Genomic DNA, 27,169 nt, shown 5'->3' with positions numbered 1-27,169 from the left:
AGCGGTTTCAAACGGCGTCCAAGTCGAGCGTCGGTGCGAGCGCCGAGGAGCGCGATCGTGTCTTCGCGAAGCTGAGCCAGGAAGACGAGGAGTTCCGCCGGAAGATCGTCGATCTGCACCGTAAGCTGTCGGACGTGGACGCGGACGCGAGTTACGCGGCAACGGAGGTGACCGGGTTGTCTAAGAGTTCCAAGGAGGCCGAACGCCTGAGGGAATTGGAAGCCGTCGCGAGAAGAGCGGAGGAGACCAATTCTCGCAATGCCGAGGAGATGAACGCCGAGAGGAGACGGGAAGCGATGCGGAGGGAAGACTCCGCCGAGGGGAGCGACAGGAGAAAACACAGAAGTAGAAAGGGTGAACAACTGAGAAGATCGAGGAGATTCGAAGAGGACTTTGACGATCAGAACGGGAGGACAAGTCCGTCCAGCACCGGCGAAACGAATTTTCTGAATAGACTGAGGATAAAGAGACGGAGCATGAAATTATTGAGCTTTCTGAGCGGAAAAGCGGCGGACAGATCGCAGGAGGAGAGAGCGGCGCGATTATTAAGAATGTACATGCCGGAAAAGAGCGGCGCCAGATCGACGCAGAACACAATCTCAATTCATCATACGTCGAGGGACAGACGCTTCTGGAAACTGCGCAATCGGAGACGAACCAGTTCCGCGTAAATTCGTAAGAGCCATCGTGAGTGATGCTTTACTCGTGGGTCACACCGGTTTGCTATCGACTGTCGACTATATAAAAGCAATCGTGTCGCTTTATGCGAAAAAAAAACATGGCTAAAAAGGTGTCATATTTTGTAACGAGATCATTACGCAATAACTGTTCATCATTAAAATTACAAATAAAAGATTACAATACAATACGATGAGCCAAATTCATGTAAAAGTCACGGCGTTGTATTAGTTTGAAAAAAATTATTAATATACTAGAATATATACATATACATTAGTAATATTAATATCAGAAGGGGGGAGAGATATAATGATATAATGATCACTGTGATAGCATAGAGGACGATTAGAATCAATCACAAATACGCTTGAAGATGCGAATGACTAATGAAATATGACACACGAGTAAATCGTTGCTCAAAAAGTCGTACATTAAAGAGAAAAAAAAAAAAAGGTATATTAAAGAGGAAAGTTCGTAAAGAACGGAGGATTGAAAAGGGGCGGCAGTTGACTGTCTCTCTGTTACTAGGACTTCCAAAACGTTCGCATTTACCGAGACTTTTTGAATTCCGCTCGAGCATGTACGAGGCCGAAGTTGTTTTCATAGAGTGGTAGTAGTGAATACGAATAGCTGACGTTAGGTTTAATCGCAGTTCCAATCTAGTTCACTTCTTAGTACCGCAAGGGAGTAAAAGTCGCAGTTGGTCATTTACCGGTGGCAACGGAGGTGCACAACTCCAGGATTAGTCGGTCGAGTACAGTTTCAGCATCGCGTTACATAGTATGCTTACTAAACCTCGAGAGGACAGGAAGTTTTTTTTTTTGGATATGACGTAGCGAATCGCTTCCGAATCGTTCGAATTGCTCGGCGGCAGTCGGGATCGGCGAGTTTCGTTCGCGAGGTGTAGACTTCTCCTGAACTTCGACTTCTTTCTTTTGGAACACTGTACTAAGTAGGTCCGCACGACTGACCCAAAGCGGCACTTATCTTCCACTTATTATACTGGGTGTCCCGCAACAAGCTGCTGATATCTACATAAGATTGAGAACATTTTGCGTCAGAGTTGGAATACGCACGAGTCACTCTGAGGGAGGCGGCTGTGATATAATAATAACGTAATATTAAATTTGATTTAAGCTTATGTTATTGTTACATTATAGCCGTTATATTATTACTCAATAACGATCCAATGATGAGCCCTAATAAATTTACTCCTAATTTAATTAAATGTAAGATTATATTGGAGCCTAATATTTATATTTAAACTTTTTGACTACAAGTAAATTGGAAAAAATGTGATTGAGATAAATGAAATCTTATTGCAGGGCATCTTATAGATCTTGCTCTTATCTGTGAAGCGTCCCAAATCCGCTGGATATGCTAATCATAGATTTTATTAAAAATTGGAGTTTCTTATTATCAATTATGTCTAATGAAAGAACTTGTCGTAAACATCTGTCATCTAATTTGTTATTAAGTTTCAACATTAGACACATCTTACAGATTAAATTTTAAAAAATATATATAAAAATTTAATAAAATAAGTAGAATAAAATCAATTACAAATCAATTACAAAATTATATGTAACCTGGGGATCTGGGATGCTTTAAACAGATTAAGAATTAAATAAAATACTAAAATTTTAAAATTGTTAGTAGGTTGTAACTGGTCGATTGACCGCATATTCAAGATATAAATAAAGCTGTATTATTTGTTCAATTGTTTCCTTCGTATCTTTTAAAGCGCAAAATTATTGTTTTTTGCATATTATTTTTATATAATTTTTCACATATATGACCTATTTCTAACTGACCATAAATTTCTTCTTATTATACTATACAGGGTATTTCGAAAGTCTTTCTTATAAGAAAAGAATTTCAGTCCAGGTTGCTGAGGGATTATTTTAAGAGTTCCTCCACTGACAGATATATATCAATAACTTTTTGACTATTTATTTTTATTAAATTTAATATCTATTCTATTTCATTACATGGATTGTCCTAACAGCCATTTAAGCCTCAGTTTTTTTTGTATAATATCACGATTCAGCTTCTTTGGATCGTTTACAAATTTTTCCACAGCTTCTTCGCGAGCAGGTTCTACTCTTGGTATAACATAAAACGTGCCATTTTCGTGTAAATATGTGCCATTTAGATCGTCTGTGGTTGGCAATTTATCTGGTAATTTTATGGGAGTGATCTTTACCAGATGCTTCACTTTCCAAAGCATGGCACATATCTCTGGCATGTTTTTTACGATTACTGGTTCATTTACGTGTTTCTGTAAGAACGACAATTAAGTAAAATAAAGAATTTGTCAAACACTATCTTATGTTTTACATCTAGAACTCTGACTACCTCATTTTTGAAACCTAAGTTTACGAGTACTTCTTTTTCCCACCAAGGATTACCTGCAAAAGGCTTCACTCGTTTTACTAATAATAGTTTGCTGGGTTCAAATGGTGGATCAACATGATCTGGGTGTCTACAAATATATTTTAAATGTTTATACCAGAGGCACCAATTCTGATATAAATCATAAAGTGTCTTAATCTCTTTAGAAATTGAAAATGATACATTATATCTAATATTTAACAATTTGTTAAAATCTAACGTTCCAAAAACTTGACATAAGAGCATCAAGAATATTTTAAAAAAACTTAAAATTTTTATATTTTAAGCTTGACATGTGAAAAAAATTGATTCATTTCGTATTTCAATTTAAAAAAATTAAAAATTTCTAGTAATTACATAGTATTCCTCATAATTATAATGTAATCTTTCAAAAGAATTAAAACATAGACATGTAATGTGACCTCATGTACCTTGGAAAATATGTAATTTTTCCATATTTCACTCCCTCTAGTTCACCCTGTTCGTTTTTATACCTAATTCTCCGTTTCATAAAAGTTGCATGACGTACAAAATTCAAGAAAATAGTCGCGCGAGATGTCATGTTATAACTAAAAGTTAAAATTTAAGATTTGGATATAAGATCATATATTTAGATAGGTTAGAATTAGCTTGTTTCTAAAATATACATATAAACTAATAACACTCTATCGCATACTGTCTGTTATAATTTATAAATAATCGCAATAATCGTCAATTTTTTTTTAATTACTTACGTAAACTTCAGTGTTTTATTCATTTATTAAAATTAACGTCACAAACTCGTAATCAGAAAGAAACTTGAAGCTGCTATCTTGGTTTTTCTACACGATCCCGTCAAAGTCTCCTGTACACTGTCACCAGCACATTCATTTTTGAACTTGGAACTACGTAGCTACATCCATTCTACCGATAAAATCGCATTTTGGTGTATGTCCAAGCTGCATCCACGATTCATTGGATCAAGAATATGCTTATATATAACTTAAAAATTATTTATATTAAATTAGAATGTCGTAATATTTTAAAATTAAAATATTTTAAATAATAGAACAATTACAATATGGATTATCAAATAAGTTTATTTTATTTGTAAATTAAATTTATATGAAATGACATATTTTTTTTATATGGAAATGCATTTTTTCAACAATTTTTTCTTTTATATAAGTAAATTTTTAACTTAAGGAAAAAAGTTAAAATTTATATGTTTTATAAAAATAACTAATTAAAGATTAACTAATAAATTAATTCATTTAAAATTAACTAAGTTACGTTAGAAGTTATTAACTTTTTATTAGTTAACATTTACTATAGCTATAACTATAATTATTATTGTTCTTAATTATAATTATTTTCTTGTTTTAGTTACTATTCAACTTTGATTAAAATTAATTAAGTTCTTTCATTTACAACAAAAAAAATTTGAGAAGACATTTTATTAATTTTTAAAAGAAATAATAATAATTTTAGCATATTACTTTTCTATAATACATACTTTTCATAGTTTTACAATTTCTGATAAAATATTATTTATTAAAGTTTCGCATTTTAAAACAAAAATAAAAAATAAATATATTAACTTCACGTTTTAGCATGGGATATTCTCTTCTAAAATATAAGAAACAATTCAATATTACTCCAATATTAATATAGATATCAAAGATTCTTATTAGTTTCAGATTAATTCAATAATTATAATACTTCAAGATAAAATTCTAACAATTAATTTTATATCAATTAAATATTCGTAGCAGCATAGCATTTGGAGGAAATATATCATGTTGATTATTTATTACAATTCTAATGACAAATTTTATTAGTTGTAATAGATTTTTATGCTCTGACTTCTATTATACTTTTAGGAACTAATCAATTTGAGGCCTTCTATTATCCTCATTCATCATTCCTCTACATATATATTTTAAATTTTCTTACATTTATTATTTTTTATACAATAATTTAATATTAAAAAAAATATAATAACATATTAAATATGAAAGTGAATGTAATCGAATAAAATATATTTTGTGTAAATATATTATAACAATAAATTATAACAAAATAACATTTGATAAAAATACAAAAATTTAATAAAAAATAAAAAAATATCATAATACATGATACAATAATGAAATTTGTATTGTTCGATAACAATAACAAAAACTTCGGTCAAAATATTTATCCGATAAAATCTGAATGTACTAAAATCTGAAGTGGCTAAATTAAAGAATTCATAAATTAAAGAAAAAGAAAGGGCAAAAAAGTGTATAGTGATGATTTGACACCGAGTTGATATGAAAAATGCATTTTTGACACAAATTGATATTCTTTGATGTTGCCAAAGAGAAACCTGAGGGCGGTCTTTTTTATGACATGTTTGGAATAAATATTAAACATAAACTATCATCTAAAATTCATCATATTAAAAACTATCATATTAAACATAAACTACATCTTATAGCTACATATGTATAAATATATATATATATATATATATATATATATATATATATATAGAGAGAGAGAGAGAGAGAGAGAGAGAGAGAGAGAGAGAGAGAGAGATATCTTATACTTATTTATATCCATTACACATTAATCTTTATATTCCGAATTTTTACTTTCAAGATTTAATATTTATTCCTGTTCCTAATATTTCCTCTATTGTGCGCAGAACTTAACAGATATAAATGGTAATGTTTAATTTTGTTATAGATGTTGAAATTTTTATGTTTGAGATAATGATACAATAGCACGTGACCTTGTTACTTTGTTTACAATCGACGGGTATTGTATACGCTCGCGCAGCGCGTTATTTAATCACTGACGCTCGTACGGGCAGGTAGTATTACGTATCACTTCGCGTATCTTCACATTTTCTTTTCGAAAAATCATGACGAATTCTAGAATGTCGATTCTAGAATGTCGGTACCTTATAATAAACGTTGGTAACTCGTGCTGCTTTGTTAAATTCAAATTTATTAAAAAGACAATTTGTTTCATTGAACATTTCGGTCGGCGAAAATGACTCGTATACATTGATACAGTAATGCTAATTCATAACTTTTTATAAATGATAATCTTTGCGATGGATATTACCTTAACGTGACAGAAGGATTGCATATCTCGAAGGATTTTATTTAATGATGATCCGAATATTTGTTGAGCATTTTGGAATTTTCACGAATTTAAATAATTAATAATTTGCATACTAACAAGATAACAGATAAAATACATAAGATATATCTGTATACATATCTATCTAAAGAATAAATTGTCTAACAAAGTCTATTAAGAGTGCGTTTGCTTTGGATGCTCATGCGCTATAAATGTAATTTTATCTTTATTATTTATTACACACTAAAGGAAGGTAGAACAACATTTACAGCGCGTGAATGCCTAAAATGAACGTATCCTGAATGAAATAGCAAATATACGATACATACCATTTAAAAGTTATTTGTTATAAAATGTAACAATTATAGTATTTAATGTTCCTTTATCGAGAGATGAAACGTGGAAATTAAACTTTGCTTGTAATATTAGTGAATATATCATCGTAGCCAGACTATTGTCGTTGTAGCCTTGAGTTGTGTTTACGCGCCGCGGCTGATACGTCACGTGTTTACTAGCGCGCCACGTGTTACCATTCATTCGCTGGCGTTCGTCGTATAGGCAGGTAGCGAAACACGCTGCCCCCGCATTCCTTTGATACCGAATAATATCAACTGTTACTTTATCTTACGAATGTCATAATAAATGCTTATTAATAGATTGACAACTAAGCGTATCGAAATAACTCTAATGAAATATATACGTATTTCAAGTAATTTATTTCTTGGAAAATCATTTTTTTTATAAACATTAATCCTTTTAATGGGTACGGCCTTGACGTGGCAGAGAGGTTCAGTATTCCAAGGGATTCCGTTGATTTCCTCAATAGAATCTCAAAGCTAACAGTATCCGTTGCATTGTTATTAATAACATTAATATTAGGTAATTATTAATGTTAGGTAATATTACTGTTATTAATAATGTATTAACATCACATAGCTACGAGTCGTTCAATGAACTTTTATAGGGCAAATCAATGCGTCACTTCATTGATCGATCGGTTTTTAATAAAATCGGAATTCGAAAAATCAGAATTAAATCAATCGTCCTTCCGCCGCCGATTTAATTGAATGAACGAATTGCAGCCAGTTCGTCGCGCCGCGCGTTTACTTCGGAAGCGCGAGTGATCAGACTAAAAGACTTTTATTTAAAATTAGTGCGCGCGATTGTAATAATTCGCGAATGTTTTTCACGAGTGTCCTGTGCTACGAAGAGATCTGACGGCCTGGCATCCTGAGGAGGAGACTAGAAAAGGCATTAGGCACCGGCGGAATAACCTTACCGGTAAATGTATTTATTAAATAAAGAAATAGATGAATATTTATCCAATAAATTATTTTTTACATGAAATAAAAGGGAAATTCTAAAGAAGATTATTAAAATATACGATTGACCAAATTATTTATCGTAAACAAAAAAAGTTAAAGCAGGAAATAATAGGATTAGAAAACAGATAATTTAACATAATGTAACATAATGTTACATAATGTTAAAATATACAAAAATGAGAAATTACCGTATCAAAATTTATTATGAAATAACGTATTATAATAATCAAAATTAATATAATAAATACAATTTAAGACATGTATAGCAATTATTAAATGCAGACAGTTTTGAATGTTTTATAACAATTGTAAATTGTACGAAAATAATATTAAAAACTAACAAAAAGCGAAAAGAACATTGAAAGAATACATAATAGATATAATAACGATTGTAATAAATTATTATTTATTTTGGACTCAACAATTAAATAATTATTGATATTGAATATATATTTATCTTACCAAACTTGGTGTTTGCACGTCTTTATTTTCTATGTATGTATGTGATAGTGATACGATACAATATACGAGTAATGGGTTTTAATTTGTTGATCCGTTGAAGACAAAAACACAGGTCTTATTTGTAATAATAATAATAAATAATAATAATAATAAATAAAATAATAATAATAAAATAATAAATATTTCTAATTGGCAGAGTCGAAACCTAAAATTATCTATTCTTCATTAAATTCGCAACTTTGTTAACAGTTAGTTTTATTTGGTTGATAACAATGGAATTCAGGTATATAAATATTTATATCTCAAAAATTACTGTTTGGAACGAGAAATGACAAATACATTAATAACTTATTTTTTCGAGAACTTTCTTGCTGATGATATTTTGATTCGCGAATTTCGGGACACCCTGTATAACTGGAAAAGTAACATTCTATAACTTGCTGATGCGAACATGAATTTTCGTAACTAAGATTTTTTTCTTATTTAACTCCTAGCACATTTGCAATTTGTCACAGTGCAACATTAAATAAATCAAATACTCCTATTAAAATTTTCCCTTGGAAAAGCGCTTTTCTCTTTACCGGTTATTCTATTTGTCGAATTTGTATGTGAAAGATAACATTATGTCGCTTTTCTACTGGCGTCTGACTTTTTCTACTTCCTGTCTCTATCTCTCTTAAGTGGCCTTTCCCATCTTGCAGATATGAATATTGGCTTTATTGGCCTGCGATATAGGATTTAGTTGATGAACTATCTCTTCTGTTCTGGCTTTTTTTTTTATAAATACTTGACTGCGTTTAAAATCTATGACGAAACGAGATCACAATGGTCGAGGATTCAAACAAGTTTTCATCCAAATTTTGTTACCTGCGATTTCATGTACTTCTATGCATTATGTTGTTTTGGAGTTATGGAGTTTTGCGGCGAATCAATAGATGTTTCACAAAAATTATCGCTCTTATAATCTTATAATCTAAAAATTTTAACATTGAAGATGATCAAATCGTATGGTTAAAACATTTACTTTATATCAATTATTGTTCATGAATTGATTTAATAGTCGTTTTAACATTAACAATCTTTACCTTTGGCCTTTATGTTATTGTTTTAGATATACGCTTAATATAAGATTAATAATTACAAAAGAAAATTTTTGCAAAAGTTTATTAATACAATTTTAAAATTCTTATAATTCATAATAAATATTCTGACAAACTTGTGTTTACTCTTAAAGAAGTCTGACGGAACCTTTTAAGAGTTCTAATGTTGGCCAAAACAATTTCTACGTTAAAATATATAATAAAGTGCTGCAGATAAATATTTTGAAATCAAATTAACAAAATAGATCCTGTTAAAATATAATATATAATATATAACAGATAAATAAATAATATATAACTATTGAAATTGTTATTACTATATACAAAAGTTATCTAAGAATATTAAAAGATTCAAATAATACACTCGCTAGTACGGTCGCTTTTTTTAACTAATTTTAAATTTTGCAATATAGCATTCCAATTATTATAATATATATTATATGTAAGAATATTAGTAGCCTACACTAATATATTAATCATATATTATTTGTTATATTAATAATATATTTTAAAATATAGTACACAGTTCAAAAATTTGTAATAATATTAGAAAATTAGATTGTTTTCTGAAATTAATCATCGAATACGACAAACAGACCGCTACGACGTAACAAAATAAAAAAGATAATAAGTGTGAATACCAATAAATTTCTATTTTACGCATAAAATTACAAATCCTATATTTTGATATTCAATAACGATAATGTAGATAATTTATTGCTGCTTTCATTTCTAACAGTGAATTGAAATGCAACTTAAAATAGCACTGGTTTACTATGCAGCTTTTTTCGATTAAAGTATGAATAATAAATTATATGTACGTGTTAACATAAGATTTTATATGTCTCTGGATTTCAGATAAGCGCTTGTATATTTTGTCTTGAATGTTCCAAAATAAGGAGTTATGTAGGTTTTCATATGTCCATTCCTTTATCTACAAAATTAATATGAGCACATGTTAAATACTAAATAATTATATTATAACATCTGTATATTACGTATATTTGTATTTCTTTATGTATTTTTCAAATCTAGTGATTATTAACAAAACACTTTTGTAGAAGTAGAGACATTACATTACATTGACAATAACATAAAACATTATAACCGTTATATAACACGTGTGTTATGTAACAGTTACATTGTTGAGTGGAAAATTATATCTGACATTTATATTACATGTAATTTTGTTAAGTAGAAAGACCTTAAACATTTTCAGGCAAGTTTCACAATTAATAAGCAAGATGTTAATAAATGAAAGGAAGATATTAATAAATATCTGTACAAAGATGTGTGTTTGCGTGTTAGATGCATTTATATAGTTGCTAAGAATGCGAGTTGAAGATATGTTCTCTAAGATATACTCTCATATCAAACAATTCACTTTTTTATATAGAGAAAACATCTTTGCAGCATATGTAACTGCTGCGAAAATGCATATGAAGATAATGCTTGTTCCTACACGTATGCTTTCTGAATGATTTTTATTACTAACTACTAACTTGTAATTTTGGAAAAAAACGCGAAATAATATAGAATCTTTTTGCTCAGCTTATTTATTCTACTTGCATTCAAATTTGCAATATAACGATAATGATATAATAATATATGCGATATATAATGTGATATAGTATTATAATTATCTGATAATCTGTATATTAGAGTTATATTAGAGTTACATTACTTCTAGATAATGAGTTGTTTTTTTACAAATAAAATAATTATAACTTTTTATAAATACATCGTTTGTCAAGAATAATAAAATATTCATAATACAAACATATATTTATTGAAAATAAATATTTTTTCAACCTTCATGTGAAATAAATTTAAATAAAGTATTTCATTTTTATATTTACTTTTATATGATTTGTTACATTTACCAATATTAAATTTAAACTTCTGTGATATTACTATATATTAAATATAATAAAAAAATAAAAATTTAATAAAAGTACGAGACAGTAGTAAATAAGGAATATTATATTTCTCAACTTACCTCAACAAGTGTTGTCAAAGAATGAACAGAATTTATGACATTAATTAATGTTGCAGTTATACTAATTTCTCTAGGAAGAAAAACAATAATTACATTATATAATAAAATAATACAAATAATACAAATATTTGTGATTGAATGCAAAGGAAAGATATCTATGAAAATGTATTTTTACTTGGGTTTGAATGTTTCCAAATCGCTTAATATGAAATTAATAGAGAAATCATTTGCATGTCTCTGAACAACATAACAATATGCAGTAATCTGGTTTTTAATAACAGAGATCATTCTTGTATTATCTTCTGTATAAATAATAGATTCGTAATCATTTCTTAACTTTTTTAGCTCATCTAAGAGAAAGAGGAAGTTAGAAGGTGGATTTGAACAAATCAGAAATTCCAATATTTCTGAAATTTTGGTTTCTAATATCTTGTCTAAATTATTAAATACTTTGTTAAAAACAGATGTGTTAGATGCCAATAAGCTATTACAATACATCCATTTTTTTTCCCATAGCAGTTTAACATTCCTGAAATTTAATCATAAAATATATATGATTTATATTCTTATATAGGGAAAATATTCGAGAATAATAAGACTGCAGCATAAAGATTCGTGAAAAATTAAATAATAAAAATATATGCTACTTTCTCATGAAATAATTTTTTCTGCACATAGCTTCAAGGTATAATTAATTACAAGCTTTGGTTAAAAAGTCCGTATTGTACGCAATACTATTACAAATATTACATTACAAATATTTCATAATCACTGAAACTACTGATACTGTCGCTGTTTAAATGTTTGTAAACTACGTTACTCAATAATGTACATTACTATATATTATTGAATTAGCTAATACTAATAATTGCAAGCAACACATAATTGCAAGCGTTAGATAAATATAACGCGTGTGTTATATAACAGTTACTTTGTTGAGTGGGAAATTGTAACTAACATTTATATTGCATAAAATTTAGTTACTTTGCTGAGATATAATTTTTAATCAATATTTATGTTTGGTTATATTTTAAACATTTATATGTAAAAAATTATTTTACGAAGAAGTTACATCCGCTTTTACTTAATTTTTTTCGAATTTACATGCTATCTTATCCACGAATTTCGTTCTCCCTTATACAATTTTATTCAAAAATTTGCCGAGTATTTTATATTATATCTAGTATAAAAATATGACAATAAAAAACTACTATTAATTAATAACTAATAAGAATATTTACATCGGATTTGTTAAATACTGATACAATTTAATTTCAGCAACTGCTTTGCATTTTTTGTCACCGAGAACACAAGCCCATTTTATAGCTTCTTGCCTTAAACATTTAGTATGATCGTTTTCATTAGGATTTTCTTCATATTCAATTTTGTCAAGAAGGGAATTCAGTAGCTTTAATAGTTGAATCTAAATTTTGGAAAATAACATAAATTTTGTATTAATTATTTATTCAAGGAAATTCAATCTAAAACTGTAGAAACGTAAAATCTTTATTTCTTAATAACAGAAGTTATTTCGAAAAATATTTAAATAAGTATACAAAACGAAATTAATGCTTTGAGTACATTAATATAAAATTTCTTTTATTGAAATTGTTTTTACCTGAAAATTAGTATTTTTGAGATATGGTATAATATATGACATGCGTTCAATAGCTTTAAACATGGGATACCATGCTATATAATCTGTCTCTCGCGACAAATAATTTGTAAGTTCCATAAATATGAAATAACTTAATTTGTGTGATGTTACGAAATAAAATGCATCATCGATGATTTGAGCACGATTTAGGACATGAATATTTGTATAATTCTCGGAATTAAGATAACGTGCTATTTTTACCCAATTGTCCTCATTATAATTTATTCGATAATATCCTATCACACAGTAAACAAATAAAATCAAAACAAATAAAATTGAATTGATTTGATATTAAATTTAAGGTAAAGTTTAGAGATATTATTTTTTTATTTTTAAACATGTTAAAAAGTTATCATGTAATGATAGGCTATTACGTAAATATTATCTCACATTACAAATACTAAAAAAATGTTCTTTATCAATTAACATATTAATTTTTATGTAAGCTGCCGATTATTTACTTGAAAACTCATACGTAAGAATATATTAAATTTTAGAAATTAATCTCTCTTTATAAATATTACTCTTCAAGTAAAATTAAAATTATTTGAGCAAATAAAACAACTTGATCAAATATATAAACATAATTATTAAGTATACATATAACAACATATATTAAACATAAACATTCGTTAAACAAGAAATTAATTATACATGGAAATATCTAAAAAGACTTACAAATTCAATATACAAATTTCAATATACAAATAAATGATAATAAGTGATTTTAAAAAGTAAATAATAAAGATTAAAATATTCAATTTTAAAATCATATAATTCAGACTATAGAAACCTAATGCAAAAATAAAGCGAAAAAATCTTTTTATTTTTTTTCCATAATAAGAGATTCTTGATTATATATAGAAAATAAATTGACAATATTCTTCAATATAATAAAATATTTGATTTTCGTTATTTACCAGTTTGTTGTGGATTGGCTATTAGTGGCCAATAAGATTCCATATGCTTCCATATATCATCACCACGATAAATATGTTTGTATTGCACATTTAACCACACCAAAGACGAAGTATTCTGGAAAGTAATATGTGGTGGAAAAATATATCTAAATGGTATTTTGCACTTCTTGGACATATTTTCTATTAAAAACCAGTATTTTTTATAATCAATTTCAAGAACAGGGTATTGCTTTTCTTTTATCCAAGGATCCATTATGTCTTTTACATTAATTTCTCCAATCATTGTTTTATTCTGTTCTAAATCATAGGCGGATTGTATAGCAGTCCAAAAATCATCCGGATTACCAGTCCTTACAAAAATTTATAATAATCTATTATATTAACAGTATATATTATATAATCTATTATATATTTTATAATCTGGTAAATATTATCGACGGAACATTATTATTTATGATGTGATGTACGCACAAATTCTTATAATTTTAATATATATATATATATATGTATATATATATATATATATTACAAGAATATATTATACAGAATATCTCGTAAAGATTGTAACAACACCTGGATCTTCAAAATTATTATATATGATGTTCAAATTGATTGTTAGAAGATCAAACATTTTCGCAGTATTATCATTATATTTAAGTGTTCTACAAAATAATTTTAATGGGCCAACAAAATTATTTTCAGATCTGTATCAGGTTAAATTTTTTAATTTGCCAACAAAAGTGTTCTTTCCATGAATGCTTAAAAGTAGATTCTCTAGATCAAAATGATCTCATCTTCCCTAGAAGATGAGATTATTTTGAAACGAAAATTCTAATACCAAAATGTCGAGGCTACAATGCTTTTTAAATTATAAACATTTAGAGTTAGCAAATCAAATCGTCTTAAGTTCAAAATATATTTTACTGAAAAGAGGAAAAAATATTATTACATGTTAAGCGTAAGCGTAAAGCGTAAGTTGTTAAATGACATTATTTTCAGAAATTTGCTAGTTTTATATCTTACAAAATCTTAAATATTGCATATAGATAGATAGTGCACAATTTGCATTTGTAAATAAATGAAACGAAAATAAAATAATTTATTATTATTATTATTTAAATTGTATAAATTATTTATAAATTGTTTTTAAAAACTTGTTATTATTATTCTAAAATAAAATAAAATAGTATCTCGATCGATTTCTATAATAATAATCTTATTTATTTGCAAGATATAAAACTAGTAGATTTCTGAAAATAAATAATAATCATTTGATAGCTTGCGCTTTACGTATTATGTAATAATATTTTTTCTTCTTTTCAGTAAAATATAATCTGCTTAGATATATGCACAGTGTATTTATGTGAATATCAGTAAAAATAATTCATCATCTTTGCATTATAATTTTTAAATCAATTTTGACAAGAGGGTGACAATCAGCTTTCGTCTTTCGTATTATGCATTACACATCTAAGTGCGCGGACTTGATTCACTAACTCTAAATATTTATAATTCAAAAAGCATTGTAGCCTCAATATTTTGGTATTAGGATTTTTTTCTCAAAATGATCTCAAGAATCTATCTTTAAAAGTCGTTACGATCTTTACGAAACACCCTGTATATAGCAGTTAAATTTAAAAGCATAAAGAATAAAAAACTAACATTCTTGATGTCAAATCGATTATTAAATCAAACTCTAAACTTGACACCTATTAGAAGTTAGCCCCCCACTTTTAGAAATAACTTATTTTGAGAGTTGTGCTGAATTGTGCTAGGTTTGTGCTACATTGTGCTCGAATTTTAAAACCGTAATGTGAAAAATGTCATAAAAAATGAAAAAAAACGACATTTTAGGCTAGCCCCCCACTTTGCGATTTTTTTAATTTTCTCGATTGTGCTAGGTTGTGCTAGGTTGTGCTAACATTGTGCCAAAATATTATCTTTAAAAAATAATAACAATAGAAGTTATGATAAAAAATAGATTTGGGAAAAAAAATATATAAATGACATTTATTCTTATATCAGTCATCTAAAGAGTATGCAAATGCATATCTAATATATATTCGCTTAGCACAAATCGGCACAATCGACGGTTTCGTCAGCAGAACGATATGAAGGGTACTTTACTCTTGATCGCGGCCCTTCGCGCACGCATTTTTTGTTAAAAACTCGGATTTGTAATTATTGGATATTCATAATACTGCATATCTGAGTTGTGCTAGCCTTTTTTTTTTTTTTTTTTTTTTTTTTATCGTGTGGAAATGCATTTACGCACCCCCCAGGCCTCATGTGCCCGGGGGAGTGTGGGACTCAGGGGACTAATTCCCCCACTACCCACTAAAACCACACGGTGTCCTCTCCGGCCATTTAGCCGAGCGCCCGGGAACGACCAGCGGCATACTTCCGGGCGCTCGGCTGGCCAGTCGGGCTATTTTTTTGCCCGACTCCAGTCCTCCTACAGGCGGCGGGGCGAAGACACCTGCTCCGCCGCCTCCCTCACTTGGGGAGGGGGAAGGGCAAATCGCCCCGCCCCCTCCCCAAGATGCCCACATCTGTGGGCAGCCTCCTTCCCGGCCGAGGCTAGGGGGGAGGGATCGGGGAAGCACGGGCCACTCCCGCGCCCCGTCACCATCCCCCCCTTAGGGCTACGATGCCCTTAGGTGCGCCAACAGGCGCCGTCTGATTCTTCTGGGGCGAGCCCCGGGAGTCCCGCGTTGTGCGGGGTCCAAGGCCTCGCCCCTCCTGACCCTTTCGGCCTCCTCCTTCCGCCCCATTACTATCTCGCAGAAGGAGGAGGCCGCCCTCCATTTATCCTCTCCCTCCAACATTCCCTCGATCAGGGTTCGGAGGGAGAGGATCTCCCCGCCCATTACCGCGGCCAGGGCACGACGTTCTTCCGCCCAAGCTGGACAATGTGCCAGCGTGTGCACCGCCGTGTCCCGGGCCGCCCGACAATGGTGGCACCTTGGTGCCTCCTCCTTCCCTATACGGTGCAGGTACTCCCCGAAGCATCCATGCCCGGAGAGCACCTGCACCAGCCTGTAGGCCAGCCCGCCGTGGCCCCTCTCCACCCATTCGGTGAGGAGAGGCCGGATGGCCCCGGTGGTATTGCGGCCGGACGCGGCCGGGTCTTCCAGTCTTCTCTGCCATTTCTGCACGACCCGGCCGCGCTCCTCCATCCTGATTTTGTTCACGGCCCTCGCCGTGGGGACTATCCCCTCCAACCTCAACGCCCGGACGCGCCGATAGACTTCGGCGCGCTCCCGGGCAAGGAGGTCAACTGGAGGGGTACCCGCGAGGACCGTGACCGCCGCGTGTGACACCGTCCTGTATGCGCGGGCGACCCTGGCAGCCATGCGTCGCTGTGCCGCATTTGCCACCGCTTTAATGCGGCGGCTGGCCGCCATTGCGGTCGCCCATACTGGTGCTCCATACAGGAGCACCGACAGGACGGTGTTCACATAAAGGCGCCGCACCGCAACGCCTGGACCACCGAGGTTGGGCAGGAGGCGACAAAGTGCGTTCGCCATCCTGCCCACTTTGGGGGCTAGAGTCTCGAAATGAGACTCGAATCCCCATTTCCTATCCAGGGTGAGGCCGAGATATTTTAAAGTCGGCCCCACCCTAATGCGGGCCGGCCCTACCCTTACATAGGCCGGAGGCAGCGCCCCGCGCCGCCTCTCGTAGAGGAAAATGGCCTCTGTTTTGTGTGGCGCCACCTCCAGCCCCATGGCCCTAATGGCCCTCGTTACACTGGACACAGCCATGTTGGCCATGTCCAGTGCATCCTCCCAGTCTTCCCCCCCGGCCACCACTAATGTGTCGTCCGCGTAGCAGACGACGTGGCAGCCAGGGGGGAGTGGTGTCCGCAACACACTATCATAAGCGAGGTCCCACAGGAGCGGCCCAAGCACCGACCCCTGCGGGACCCCGCAGGACATTCCCCGTCCGCGCTCGAGTCCCTCCTTATCGCGGAACCCGATAGACCTGTCCCTGAAATAGTCCCACAGGACCGCCTTCATGTATGGGGGAAGGCGATGCTTATCCATCGCTCTCCCCACCATTTCCCAGGGGAGGGAGTTGAACGCGTTGACGATGTCGAGCGACACCGCCACCGCAACCCCCCCCCCACCCGTTATCTGGTCCGAGAGGGCCCGCACCCTCATCACCGCGTCTATCGTAGAACGGCCCTCCCGGAACCCAAACTGGTCCTCGGACAAATTGGGACCATCCAGGGACAAATGCCGGACAAGGCGGGTAGCGATGATTCTCTCAAAGAGCTTCCCCGCCTCGTCCAGCAGACATATTGGTCTATACGCGGACGGGGAGTCCGCCGGCTTCCCCTCCTTCCGGAGAAGGACCATGTTGGCCCTCCTCCATCCGGAGGGGAAGCGACCGGTTCTGAGGCAGTCAGACATCAGCCGCCTCAGCCGGTCGCCCATACCTTCCAAGGCCAGGGCCCAGACCCTTCCCGGGACCCCATCTGGTCCGGGGGCCGTCGATTTGCCCCCGAACCTCCCAGCCGCGGAGCGCATTTCCTCCTCCGTGATCCCGAGCTCCTCCCTCCACTCTACAGGGGGACCGAGGTAGGGGGGCACAGACACTCGCCTTTCAGGGAACAAGGCCCCCACTACCTCCCCCAGGAACCCGGGATCCAGTCCCTCCGCGACTGGGGGCGCCGCGTGTCTAAGTCGCCTGAGTACGAGCTTGTACGGGCGCCCCCAGGGGTCAAGGGAGGAGACCAGCTCCTCCCATGCCCCGGCCTTTGCCGCCCTGATGGCCGCCTTTAGAGATGCACGAGCCACCCTGTACTCCTCGTACACCTCCGCAACCCTGGTGGGATTCCCCTTCCTGCGGGTCCGCACAAAAGCTCTCCTGGCCCGGACCGAGAGACGCCGCAGTTCGGCTATCTCCTCGGTCCACCAGTACGCGGCCCGCCGAGGGCATGGCCTGGACCGGGGCATAGAGGCGTCACACGCTCTCGCCATGATATCCCCGATCCTGCCAGCCTCCTCGTCCACCCCGGCCCGTGCTTGGCCGGGCCAGTTTCCCACCAGTACGGCGGCCCTCAGGGCGTCCTCGTCCAGTTTGGCGAGGGCCCATCGTCGCCGGGTGCAAAGATTCCGCCGTTGGCGGGCCAGCACCTCGGGCCGGGCGGCCCGGACCCCGACCAGGATATATAGATGGTCGGAGCCCGTCTCAAGCTCCTCGGCCACCCTCCACCCTGTCACCAGGCCGACGGCAGGAGGACTAGCAAAGGTGACGTCGATCACCGACTCCCCCTGCCATCGGACGCAGGTGCTGGTCGAGCCCCTGTTTAACGAACAGAGGCCCATGCCCGCCACCCAGTCGTCTAGAGCGCCACCTCTCACATCGGTACTCCGGGAGCCCCAAGTCGCCGACTTGGCGTTGAAGTCCCCGGCGACCACCACAGGCCGGGGGAGGCATCGGCGTACACACTCCCCCAGCGCATCGAGGTAGCGCTCAAACTGGGCCAATGTGCGGCTCGGCGGGCAGTAACACCCGACGACTATCAAGGCCCCCCATTCCACCGCCACAAATCCCTCCCCCGCCTCGATCAACGAGGCAGGGGGGGAGGCATCAAATGCCCTCCAATGCACCGCCACCGAGCCATCCCGGTCCGCCACCCAACAGGGGTGGTCCTCCGGGACACTGTATGGCTCGGCGGCAATCCCCAGTCCAATCCCGCGCTCTGCCACGCACTGGACGAACAGGTCCTGCGCGTAGCGAGCGCGGTTCAAGTTTGCTTGGAGGAGCCATGTGGCCATTATTTGGTCGCGCTCATTGAAGCCTCCTCCTGGCAAACCTCCATTCGCTCCTCACCTCCTGAGAGGGGAGCCACTTGTTCTTTCGCCGGGGGGGCCTTCTTTTTCTTGGCTCCCCCCGTTTTTTCGACCTTATTCCCCCCCTCTTTATTGTTGGGGGGTTGGACAGTCACCGTTCTGTCCGCCCTTCTTCTTTGAAAGGCCCCCTCCCCTTTGGAGGTGGCCCTACAGTTGACGCCCCCGATCTTATGATCGTGGGGCCTCCCAGCTTCCTTGCATGCAGGACACTCCGCCCTCCCTTTACACATTCTGGCGAGGTGTCCTGTTTGTCCGCAGCGGTAGCACGCCCCGCTTCTGTCAACAGGGTTTGTGCACCGCTGTCGGACATGCCCTTTCTCCAGGCACCGATAGCATTGGAGGGGCCTAGCCTCCAGGATCTCAACTCGGGCCATCACCCATCCCACACGTATGCGACCCTTTGCAGCGATATTGTTTGCTGCGATTACTGGACACTGCACCCATGCAGTGCCCATACCATCAGGGGAGGTGTTTACTCCTCCGATTTTTACCTCTTGTGGGTCGCAGCCGCTGGCAGCAGTCACCGCCGCAATTAATTCTTCGTTCCCGACGGAATCATCGAGGTCTCGAATCCGTAGTTCCGCCTTTTTTATGGGACGGGTCACTTTCACCCCCTCCATGCTTCCCAGTGCATCGCGCATTCTGGCAGCCAGGGCGTCCGCCTTCGCAGTCCCTCCTTCTCCCGGTATTTCAAGCATAAGCGCACCTGTAATGGCGCGCCTGGCTCTTAGCTCCGGGATTCCCATTAGCTCAAGTTCCGAGCTGGGAATCTTCTCTCTCGCCGTAGCCATGACCTCTGCATATTTCCCTGCGGGGCAGGCAATTGCCACGGCCGCGGTTTTTGGCACCTTCCTTTTTTTGTTTCTTTTCCTCCCTTTTTTCTTTCCTCCCCCTTTTTGGGGAGTGGGAGTGTTACTATTCTTGTCCCTATTGTTTTGGGACTTTTGTCCTTCCCGTGTGGGCCGTTGTTGTTGTTGTTGCATTTTCTTCTTCTCGGTCCTCTTCTCCTTCCTTCCCACCACTTGCGCCCACGTACCCCCCTCAGATCGGCGCTCAGGCGCCCGTGTGGGTGCGGGAGTGGGTCCCATCCATTGGAGCAGCTGTTCATGCTCCATTGCCAGGGTTTTGGCAGCCCTCTCGGGTTGTACCCGGCGATTGGGCGCGGGTGTGGAGGCAGGGGGTTTTGCTCCCCGCTTTCCTTGTCTCTCCTCCTGGGCTCCGCCCTTCCCTTTTGGCATCGCCTTTGGGGGGACGGGAACCGGTGGGGGGGCCACCCGTGTCGGGGGCCGCTCCTTGGGGATGAACCCCATCTTGTTCAATACGCGGGGGATGATGCCCTCGATGAGAGCTCCCAGCTCTCCCGCGTCTATTGTTATTTTCTGGGTAGTTGTTGACCCAGTATCTAAGTCCCTCCTAGGGACCCCTTTGAGAGAGGGTCTCAGGGCCGGGAACTTTTCCTTCTCCCTTCTACCCAGCTCCTCCACCTCCATGGGGGAGGGGCCTATTGGGTCTATGGAGGGGGGAGGGGATGGCATGGGATCATCTCCCCGGTATGGTGGGGGGGTTCGTTCTCTTGATGTGCCCGGCCTTGGCGTCACTTCCTTCGGTGTTTGCGTCGGGAGTAATGGAGGGGGGTGATTTCTTATCTCCTCCACTTGTTTCCTAAGTTCGGCAATCTCCTTTTCCATCCTGGCGTTGTCCCGCCTCGCTTGGAGGAGATTGTTCCTAAGTTCCTCCGCCTCGTTGGTTTCTCCGGTTGTATTTTCCCGGAGTCTCTTTACCAGTGCTATGTTAGCAGCACCGATCCTTTCGCTGGCTTCCCATAGCAGGCTCACCATTTTTCCTTTTAAGTGGGTCGATTTTTGAGCAACTTTCTTCACTTTTGCTATCTCCTCTGTGACGATGGCGTTAACGTCTAGAGTTGGGAGCTCTCTGTAGTCTTCTAGAAGCTCTCTTTCGTTTACTTGGGCCTTCTTGGCCCTCCTTGATTCTGAGATTTCAACGTCCGAATCCTCTACTTCCAGGGCTGCACGATATTCAGCTGCTGCCCTTCGTATTCTCTCTCTCTTCTGGCGCTTTGCTAGCGTGAATTTTCCCTCATTCTTTGGGTTTAGTGCAGGCCGTCCTCTGCCCCTTTTTTCAGGCACCGGATTACCCAGCGTGCCCGAATTAGGGTCTTCGGATTCGATGTGCAGTGGCCTTTTCCTGGACACAGTAAACTGTGTCATTTCCTGCACGTTGGACACCGTAGACATAAGGGTCCTCGAGGTTCTGGTGGATCCCACAGATGGGGAGGTTTCCCTCGTGTCACTCTCTGCCACATCGCTGGAATCGTGGCCATCCTGCTTCGAAAGATTTAACGACCCTTCAGCGGGTGAAGCTTCTCCGCTGCCTCGTCGGGCCCTGTCAGCGACTGGGCCGGTATGGGGTTTTTTGTTTTTAATTTGTGTCATCTCCATAATGTTCCCACGAGTGTGGACGAATAAAAGGACCCCACCCTGGTGACGCCTTTCCGGGTGGTAGGCTGGTGCCACATGGGGTGCGCCAGTTTCCCCATGGGTTGCTCGCTAGCGACACAGCTCCCCCTGTGCCATGCACCTCTCGCCACGTAACTCAGCTTAGGTTGGGGTAATTTTTTATAGAGGTTTTCTTCCTCGTGACCCGGGCGGTTAAGCCAAGGCCCCCGGTCCCGCGAAACATGACCACGGGATTACGGTATGAGCTAACGTGCCCCTATTGCAATGGGGCACTCTGGTGAACCTAGGTGCAATGGTTCACCGGTGCCGCCGGACCCCGTCCCCGGAATATTTCCGAGCGGCCCCGACGGCACCCGGACTGCGGACCCTGCCTCGGAAACGTCCGAGCGGCACCGCAGCCCGTACCCCCCGGGCGGAGCACCGCCCCCCCGGCATGTGTCAAGCCGTGACGCCAGGAGCACCCAGCGCCACGGCGACACGCCTGCGGGAACACCCGCGTCGTTACGGACAGGGAGCAGACCTCCCCCTATCGGCGCCGCACCGCCGGGCGTTTGAAGTCAGGGTCGCCGCATCCCCTACCGGCCCATTGAGTGTGGCGCTCCCGAAGGAGATCCGACACTCTACTGGGGGAGCGGACCCAGAGTCGGTGTGCCCTTAGACCCTGACCCCTCGCACCCGGGCTTTCCCGGGGTTGGACCCCGGTACTGCCAGCAGGTGGTCATAGGGACAGGGAGCTCCCCCACCACGTCAAGGTGGCACACCAGGAGGGAGGAGTTGTGCTAGCCTAGCACAAGTTGGCACAACCATAACTTTCGTCAGCACAACGATATAAAGGGCACTTTACTCTTGAACGCGGCCCTTTGCGCACGCATTTTTTGTTAAAAACTCAGATTTGTAATTATTGGATATTCATAATACTGCATATCTGAGTTGTGCTAGCCTAGCACAAGTTGGCACAACCGTCGATTTCGTCAGCACAACGATATGAAGGGTACTTTACTCTTGATCGCGGCCCTTCGCGCATTTTTTGTTAAAAACTGGGGTTTGTAATTATTGGATATTCATAATACTGCATATCTGAGTTGTGCTAGCCTAGCACAACTCAGATATGCAGTATTATGAATATCCAATAATTACAAATCCGAGGTTTTAACAAAAAATGCGTGCGCGAAGGGCCGCGTTCAAGAGTAAAGTGCCCTTTATATCGTTGTGCTGACGAAACCGACGGTTGTGCCAACTTGTGCTAGGCTAGCACAACTCAGATATGAAGTATTATGAACATCCAATAACTACAAATCCGAATTTTTAACAAAAAATGCGTGCGCGAAGGGCTGCGCTCAAGAGTAAAGTGCCCTTCATATCGTTCTGCTGACGAAACCGTCGATTGTGCCGATTTGTGCTAAGCGAATATATATTAGATATGCATTTGCATACTCTTTAGATGACTGATATAAGAATAAATGTCATTTATATATTTTTTTTCCCAAATCTATTTTTTATCATAACTTCTATTGTTATTATTTTTTAAAGATAATATTTTGGCACAATGTTAGCACAACCTAGCAGAACCTAACACAATCGAGAAAATTAAAAAAATCGCAAAGTGGGGGGCTAGCCTAAAATGTCGTTTTTTTTCATTTTTTATGACATTTTTCACATTACGGTTTTAAAATTCGAGCACAATGTAGCACAAACCTAGCACAATTCAGCACAACTCTCAAAATAAGTTATTTCTAAAAGTGGGGGGCTAACTTCTAATAGGTAAACTTGACACTAAAATTTATTTAATTATAAAGTTGAAACATTTTTATCTATATCATTTATATCAATCATTGTTTATTTTTAGTTATGTTATATACTTATAGTTTGTTTAGTGTTCGCTCGATTTCAATATAACCGACTTGACATTAAGGACGTTATTTTTTTTGCCTTTACTTTCTTTAATTTAACCGTTGTTTTTAACATAAGAGATCTATTGATAATTTTTAGTTATATTATATTATATTATCAATTATTATTATAAAATTGTCATTATTAAAGTGAAAGATATACAGCAACTATGATTAAGAAAAAAATGGAATATATGAAATTAATGACAAAAGCCTCAACTAAAACATTCTATTGATTTACATTTTAAATTTTAAAGAAAAAAAATATATGAACATGTAATAAACATGTAATAAAAATTGCGTATTCTAATTTGCTATTATAAAATGAACAAATTAATAAAGTAATATTTATTTTAAAAAATAATGAACAATAGCATTAAAGTACATCTTTGGTACACCTTTAAGTATACAACAAGAATATGCCGCTGATTCACTTTCACAGAATTTATGTTTTATTAGAAGCAAAAAATCTAGGTACTGTTTTTACTTGGGAAATAAACTGATTGTTTAGAGAGAGTTGAGATGGTAAGCAGACTATCTATAATATAAATTGTAAAATTCACTAAAATTGAAGAGAAGAATAATACAATTATGTAATGTGTTATAGCAATATATAATACTATTAAATCTTTTTGTCAATTTCAAATTATTATCAATTTCTGAGATTGAAATTTTCAATAAACAATTATTCTTTTCCACAATAAAAGGCATATTTATAACGCTATTTTTACTCTTATATAAAAAATAATTTTATATAATTTTATATAAAGTTAATTTTTGTGGAAGAGTAATAACAAGATAGCAAATTGTTAGCTAATGATATATCATCAAATCAAAATGAAAGTAAAAAAAGAGGAAAGAGAAATTAAAAGGAGAGAAACATGATGTATACTCACTGTTTTTCCAAATATTTAATAATGCTGTTCCGAAAAATTTGATTACCCAGTGCATGTTCTAGCATGCGCAATATACAAGGTGCTGTAAAAAATGAATTATTGGAAATCAAATATGTAATAAATAAATGATGAAATAAATAATAATAAATTTGCTAAATATTTCCAAAGGTACGATAAGTCATTAAATGATTAAATGATTCAGAATATTCAATTTTCAATATTTATATATAAAATTAATACATTTTTATTTTTACTAAATTAGAAGAAAGACAAAATACAATTTATCTTATAAAACAATACTTAAATAATCATATAGTTGTTAAATTTGTTGTGCAATATACCTTTTATATAGCATACCTTTTATATAGCAAGCTAAAGGGAAAAAAATATCATTTTCAAAGATGTTATTTACTTCTGGTGTAAGAGAACTCATAATCTGTTGATCGTCTAAACGGAGAGACTCTTGTTGAGTTTGCACCACAAACAAATCCAACAAACGAATGTCTGGCATAACCTAGACATTAAATCTATATTGTTACATAATTATATACTTATATGAGTAATATTATTTTAATAAGTAATTTATATAATTTACATTAAATCATGATTACATTAGATCATGATTAGAATCAGTTTAGTAAACAATTTTTAAAAATAAAAATGTTAAATAAATAGACAGATTCTAAAGTAAGTAGTTTGTAACGAAATTGTTTAGTTATATTAAATAACATCAGAAATATTCAAAGAGTACATTTAGATATTTCATATAAATTATTTAAATATAAATTTATGGCATGTTTCCTAGTGAAATATTATTACAGACATGAAAAAATACCTTATTGACCATATATATTCCAAATAACGTGGTAACACCTTCATTGAACCACATATCAGACCATGTTGGTGGACTGATTTTGGCAAATAATTTACCCATCACTTTACGTCCTATTAAACGCGATATTTCCATTTTTCGCGCAATGGGATCTATTCCTTCATTATAGACAATATCTTTTTCTCTGAAACCAATCATAAATATTGTATGTTATGCATACTACAATCATGCGTGTAACACATTGCTCTATAAATAATATTATCATTTATTACATATAATTCCTAGTTTCTTTTTTTGTAATTATTTTATTATAAAAGTATAGAAATTTATTTTCTTAATTACATATATTACCTATGAAATACAAATTGAAATTTATCCACGCCATTATTTTCTAAACCTGCGATCACATAGTGATCTCCTATTATGTTTTCTTGTAATTTCCATGTGTGATTAATGATATTTGTGACATTTTCAATTAGTTCAAATGCAAAAATTTGATTTTGTATTATTGGTTCTCTGCCCCATAATTTGAGATCAATTTTTTCGGAAGTAATATTTGAATAGTCATTCTTATCGAATAGCACAATCGCAATACAATAAGTAGGAATCTGAGGAATACTGCTAAGATATGTTATCGTTCTATTATTGTTCTTATAGTATTTAAAGAAGGGTGACGTATTCGAAAAAGAATGATAATGTTCGGGATGCTCAATAGTAAAGCTGGTAAAGTCAACTTTTATTCTTGGCTCGTCCCAGCATGGAAATAAACGTCGCATTCCAGTAGCCGAGTTGTCCGTTGCGATAAGCCACCTAATATATTTAAGTAATTGTATTAATGGGCTAAGTAACACAACAAAGTTTTAATTTGTAGATATCATATAAATAATGAAAATTATTGTAACATAAAAGCTGAGAAGGAGCCAACATAATGGCCAACATTTTTATATTAATTACTGTTATTACTTAATATCCTTTTTTCTGAGATATCAGACAATATTTAGAGTATAATATTTATTTTATGAACTAGCTATGTATGAACGACGTAAATTGATATAAAAAAATTTTGTTTGTGTGCAACGTGTGATTAATTTATTTAATATTACTTCTCCAAAAGAATAATAAAGAATTCTTCTGTAGATCTGAAAGATTTCGTCTGTATATCACAATTTTTATTTTAGCAGCGTATTTATATTATTTAAGCAAATATTCCTCAATATAATCTAATATTAAAGTTCATCCAAATATTCTATAGGTATTATAGCGCTATTTCCTAATTCTTATGCATTTAACGTATTCTTGTTACATATTATGCATTATTAACTTTAAATAGTTAAAAAACGTACTTAATCAATTTACTTTGAACATTTTATAAATCGTGTTTATAATAAATCTCTTTGTATACTAACTTGTCATATCCTTCCGTACTTTTGAATGGGATTTTAACAAAGCCTCCACCATTATCATTAGCAGTAATACCACTATATGTTATGATACCATCATATATTATTTTCATTCTATATTTACCAGCTTGCAGAAAGTTGGAGAAATTCAAAATAACAATT

General features: G+C 36.4%; 3 protein-coding genes across 3 annotated transcripts; 1 reads left to right on the top strand and 2 right to left on the bottom strand.

Moving 5' to 3' along the window:
- The first annotated feature begins 3 nt into the window (after positions 1–3).
- On the top strand, positions 4–3,005 carry LOC148938244 (uncharacterized). Its single transcript, XM_089071113.1, has one exon. It carries the CDS (start codon positions 270–272, stop codon positions 669–671), a length of 402 nt encoding a protein of 133 aa, XP_088927239.1. The 5' UTR covers positions 4–269; the 3' UTR covers positions 672–3,005.
- On the bottom strand, positions 2,620–3,960 carry mRpL30 (mitochondrial ribosomal protein L30). Its single transcript, XM_011632796.3, has 4 exons — positions 3,807–3,960; positions 3,504–3,641; positions 3,037–3,163; positions 2,620–2,959 (listed from the first exon to the last, which is right to left on the bottom strand). Exons 1-4 carry the CDS (start codon positions 3,827–3,829, stop codon positions 2,666–2,668), a joined length of 582 nt encoding a protein of 193 aa, XP_011631098.2. The 5' UTR covers positions 3,830–3,960; the 3' UTR covers positions 2,620–2,665.
- Positions 3,961–9,250: 5,290 nt separating this feature from the next.
- Positions 9,251–26,411, bottom strand: LOC148938243 (aminopeptidase N-like). Its single transcript, XM_089081020.1, has 10 exons — positions 25,959–26,411; positions 25,611–25,791; positions 25,133–25,289; positions 24,776–24,857; positions 13,650–13,999; positions 12,691–12,965; positions 12,314–12,495; positions 11,248–11,601; positions 11,073–11,142; positions 9,251–10,007 (listed from the first exon to the last, which is right to left on the bottom strand). Exons 1-10 carry the CDS (start codon positions 26,381–26,383, stop codon positions 9,885–9,887), a joined length of 2,199 nt encoding a protein of 732 aa, XP_088937146.1. The 5' UTR covers positions 26,384–26,411; the 3' UTR covers positions 9,251–9,884.
- Positions 26,412–27,169: the final 758 nt, after the last annotated feature.

This window comes from Pogonomyrmex barbatus, unplaced genomic scaffold (genome assembly GCF_055798465.1).
Source record: "Pogonomyrmex barbatus isolate J1 unplaced genomic scaffold, ASM5579846v1 scaffold1, whole genome shotgun sequence".
In the NCBI taxonomy this organism is placed as follows: Eukaryota; Metazoa; Arthropoda; class Insecta; order Hymenoptera; family Formicidae; genus Pogonomyrmex; species Pogonomyrmex barbatus.
This window is presented reverse-complemented; position numbering and strand designations above follow the sequence as displayed.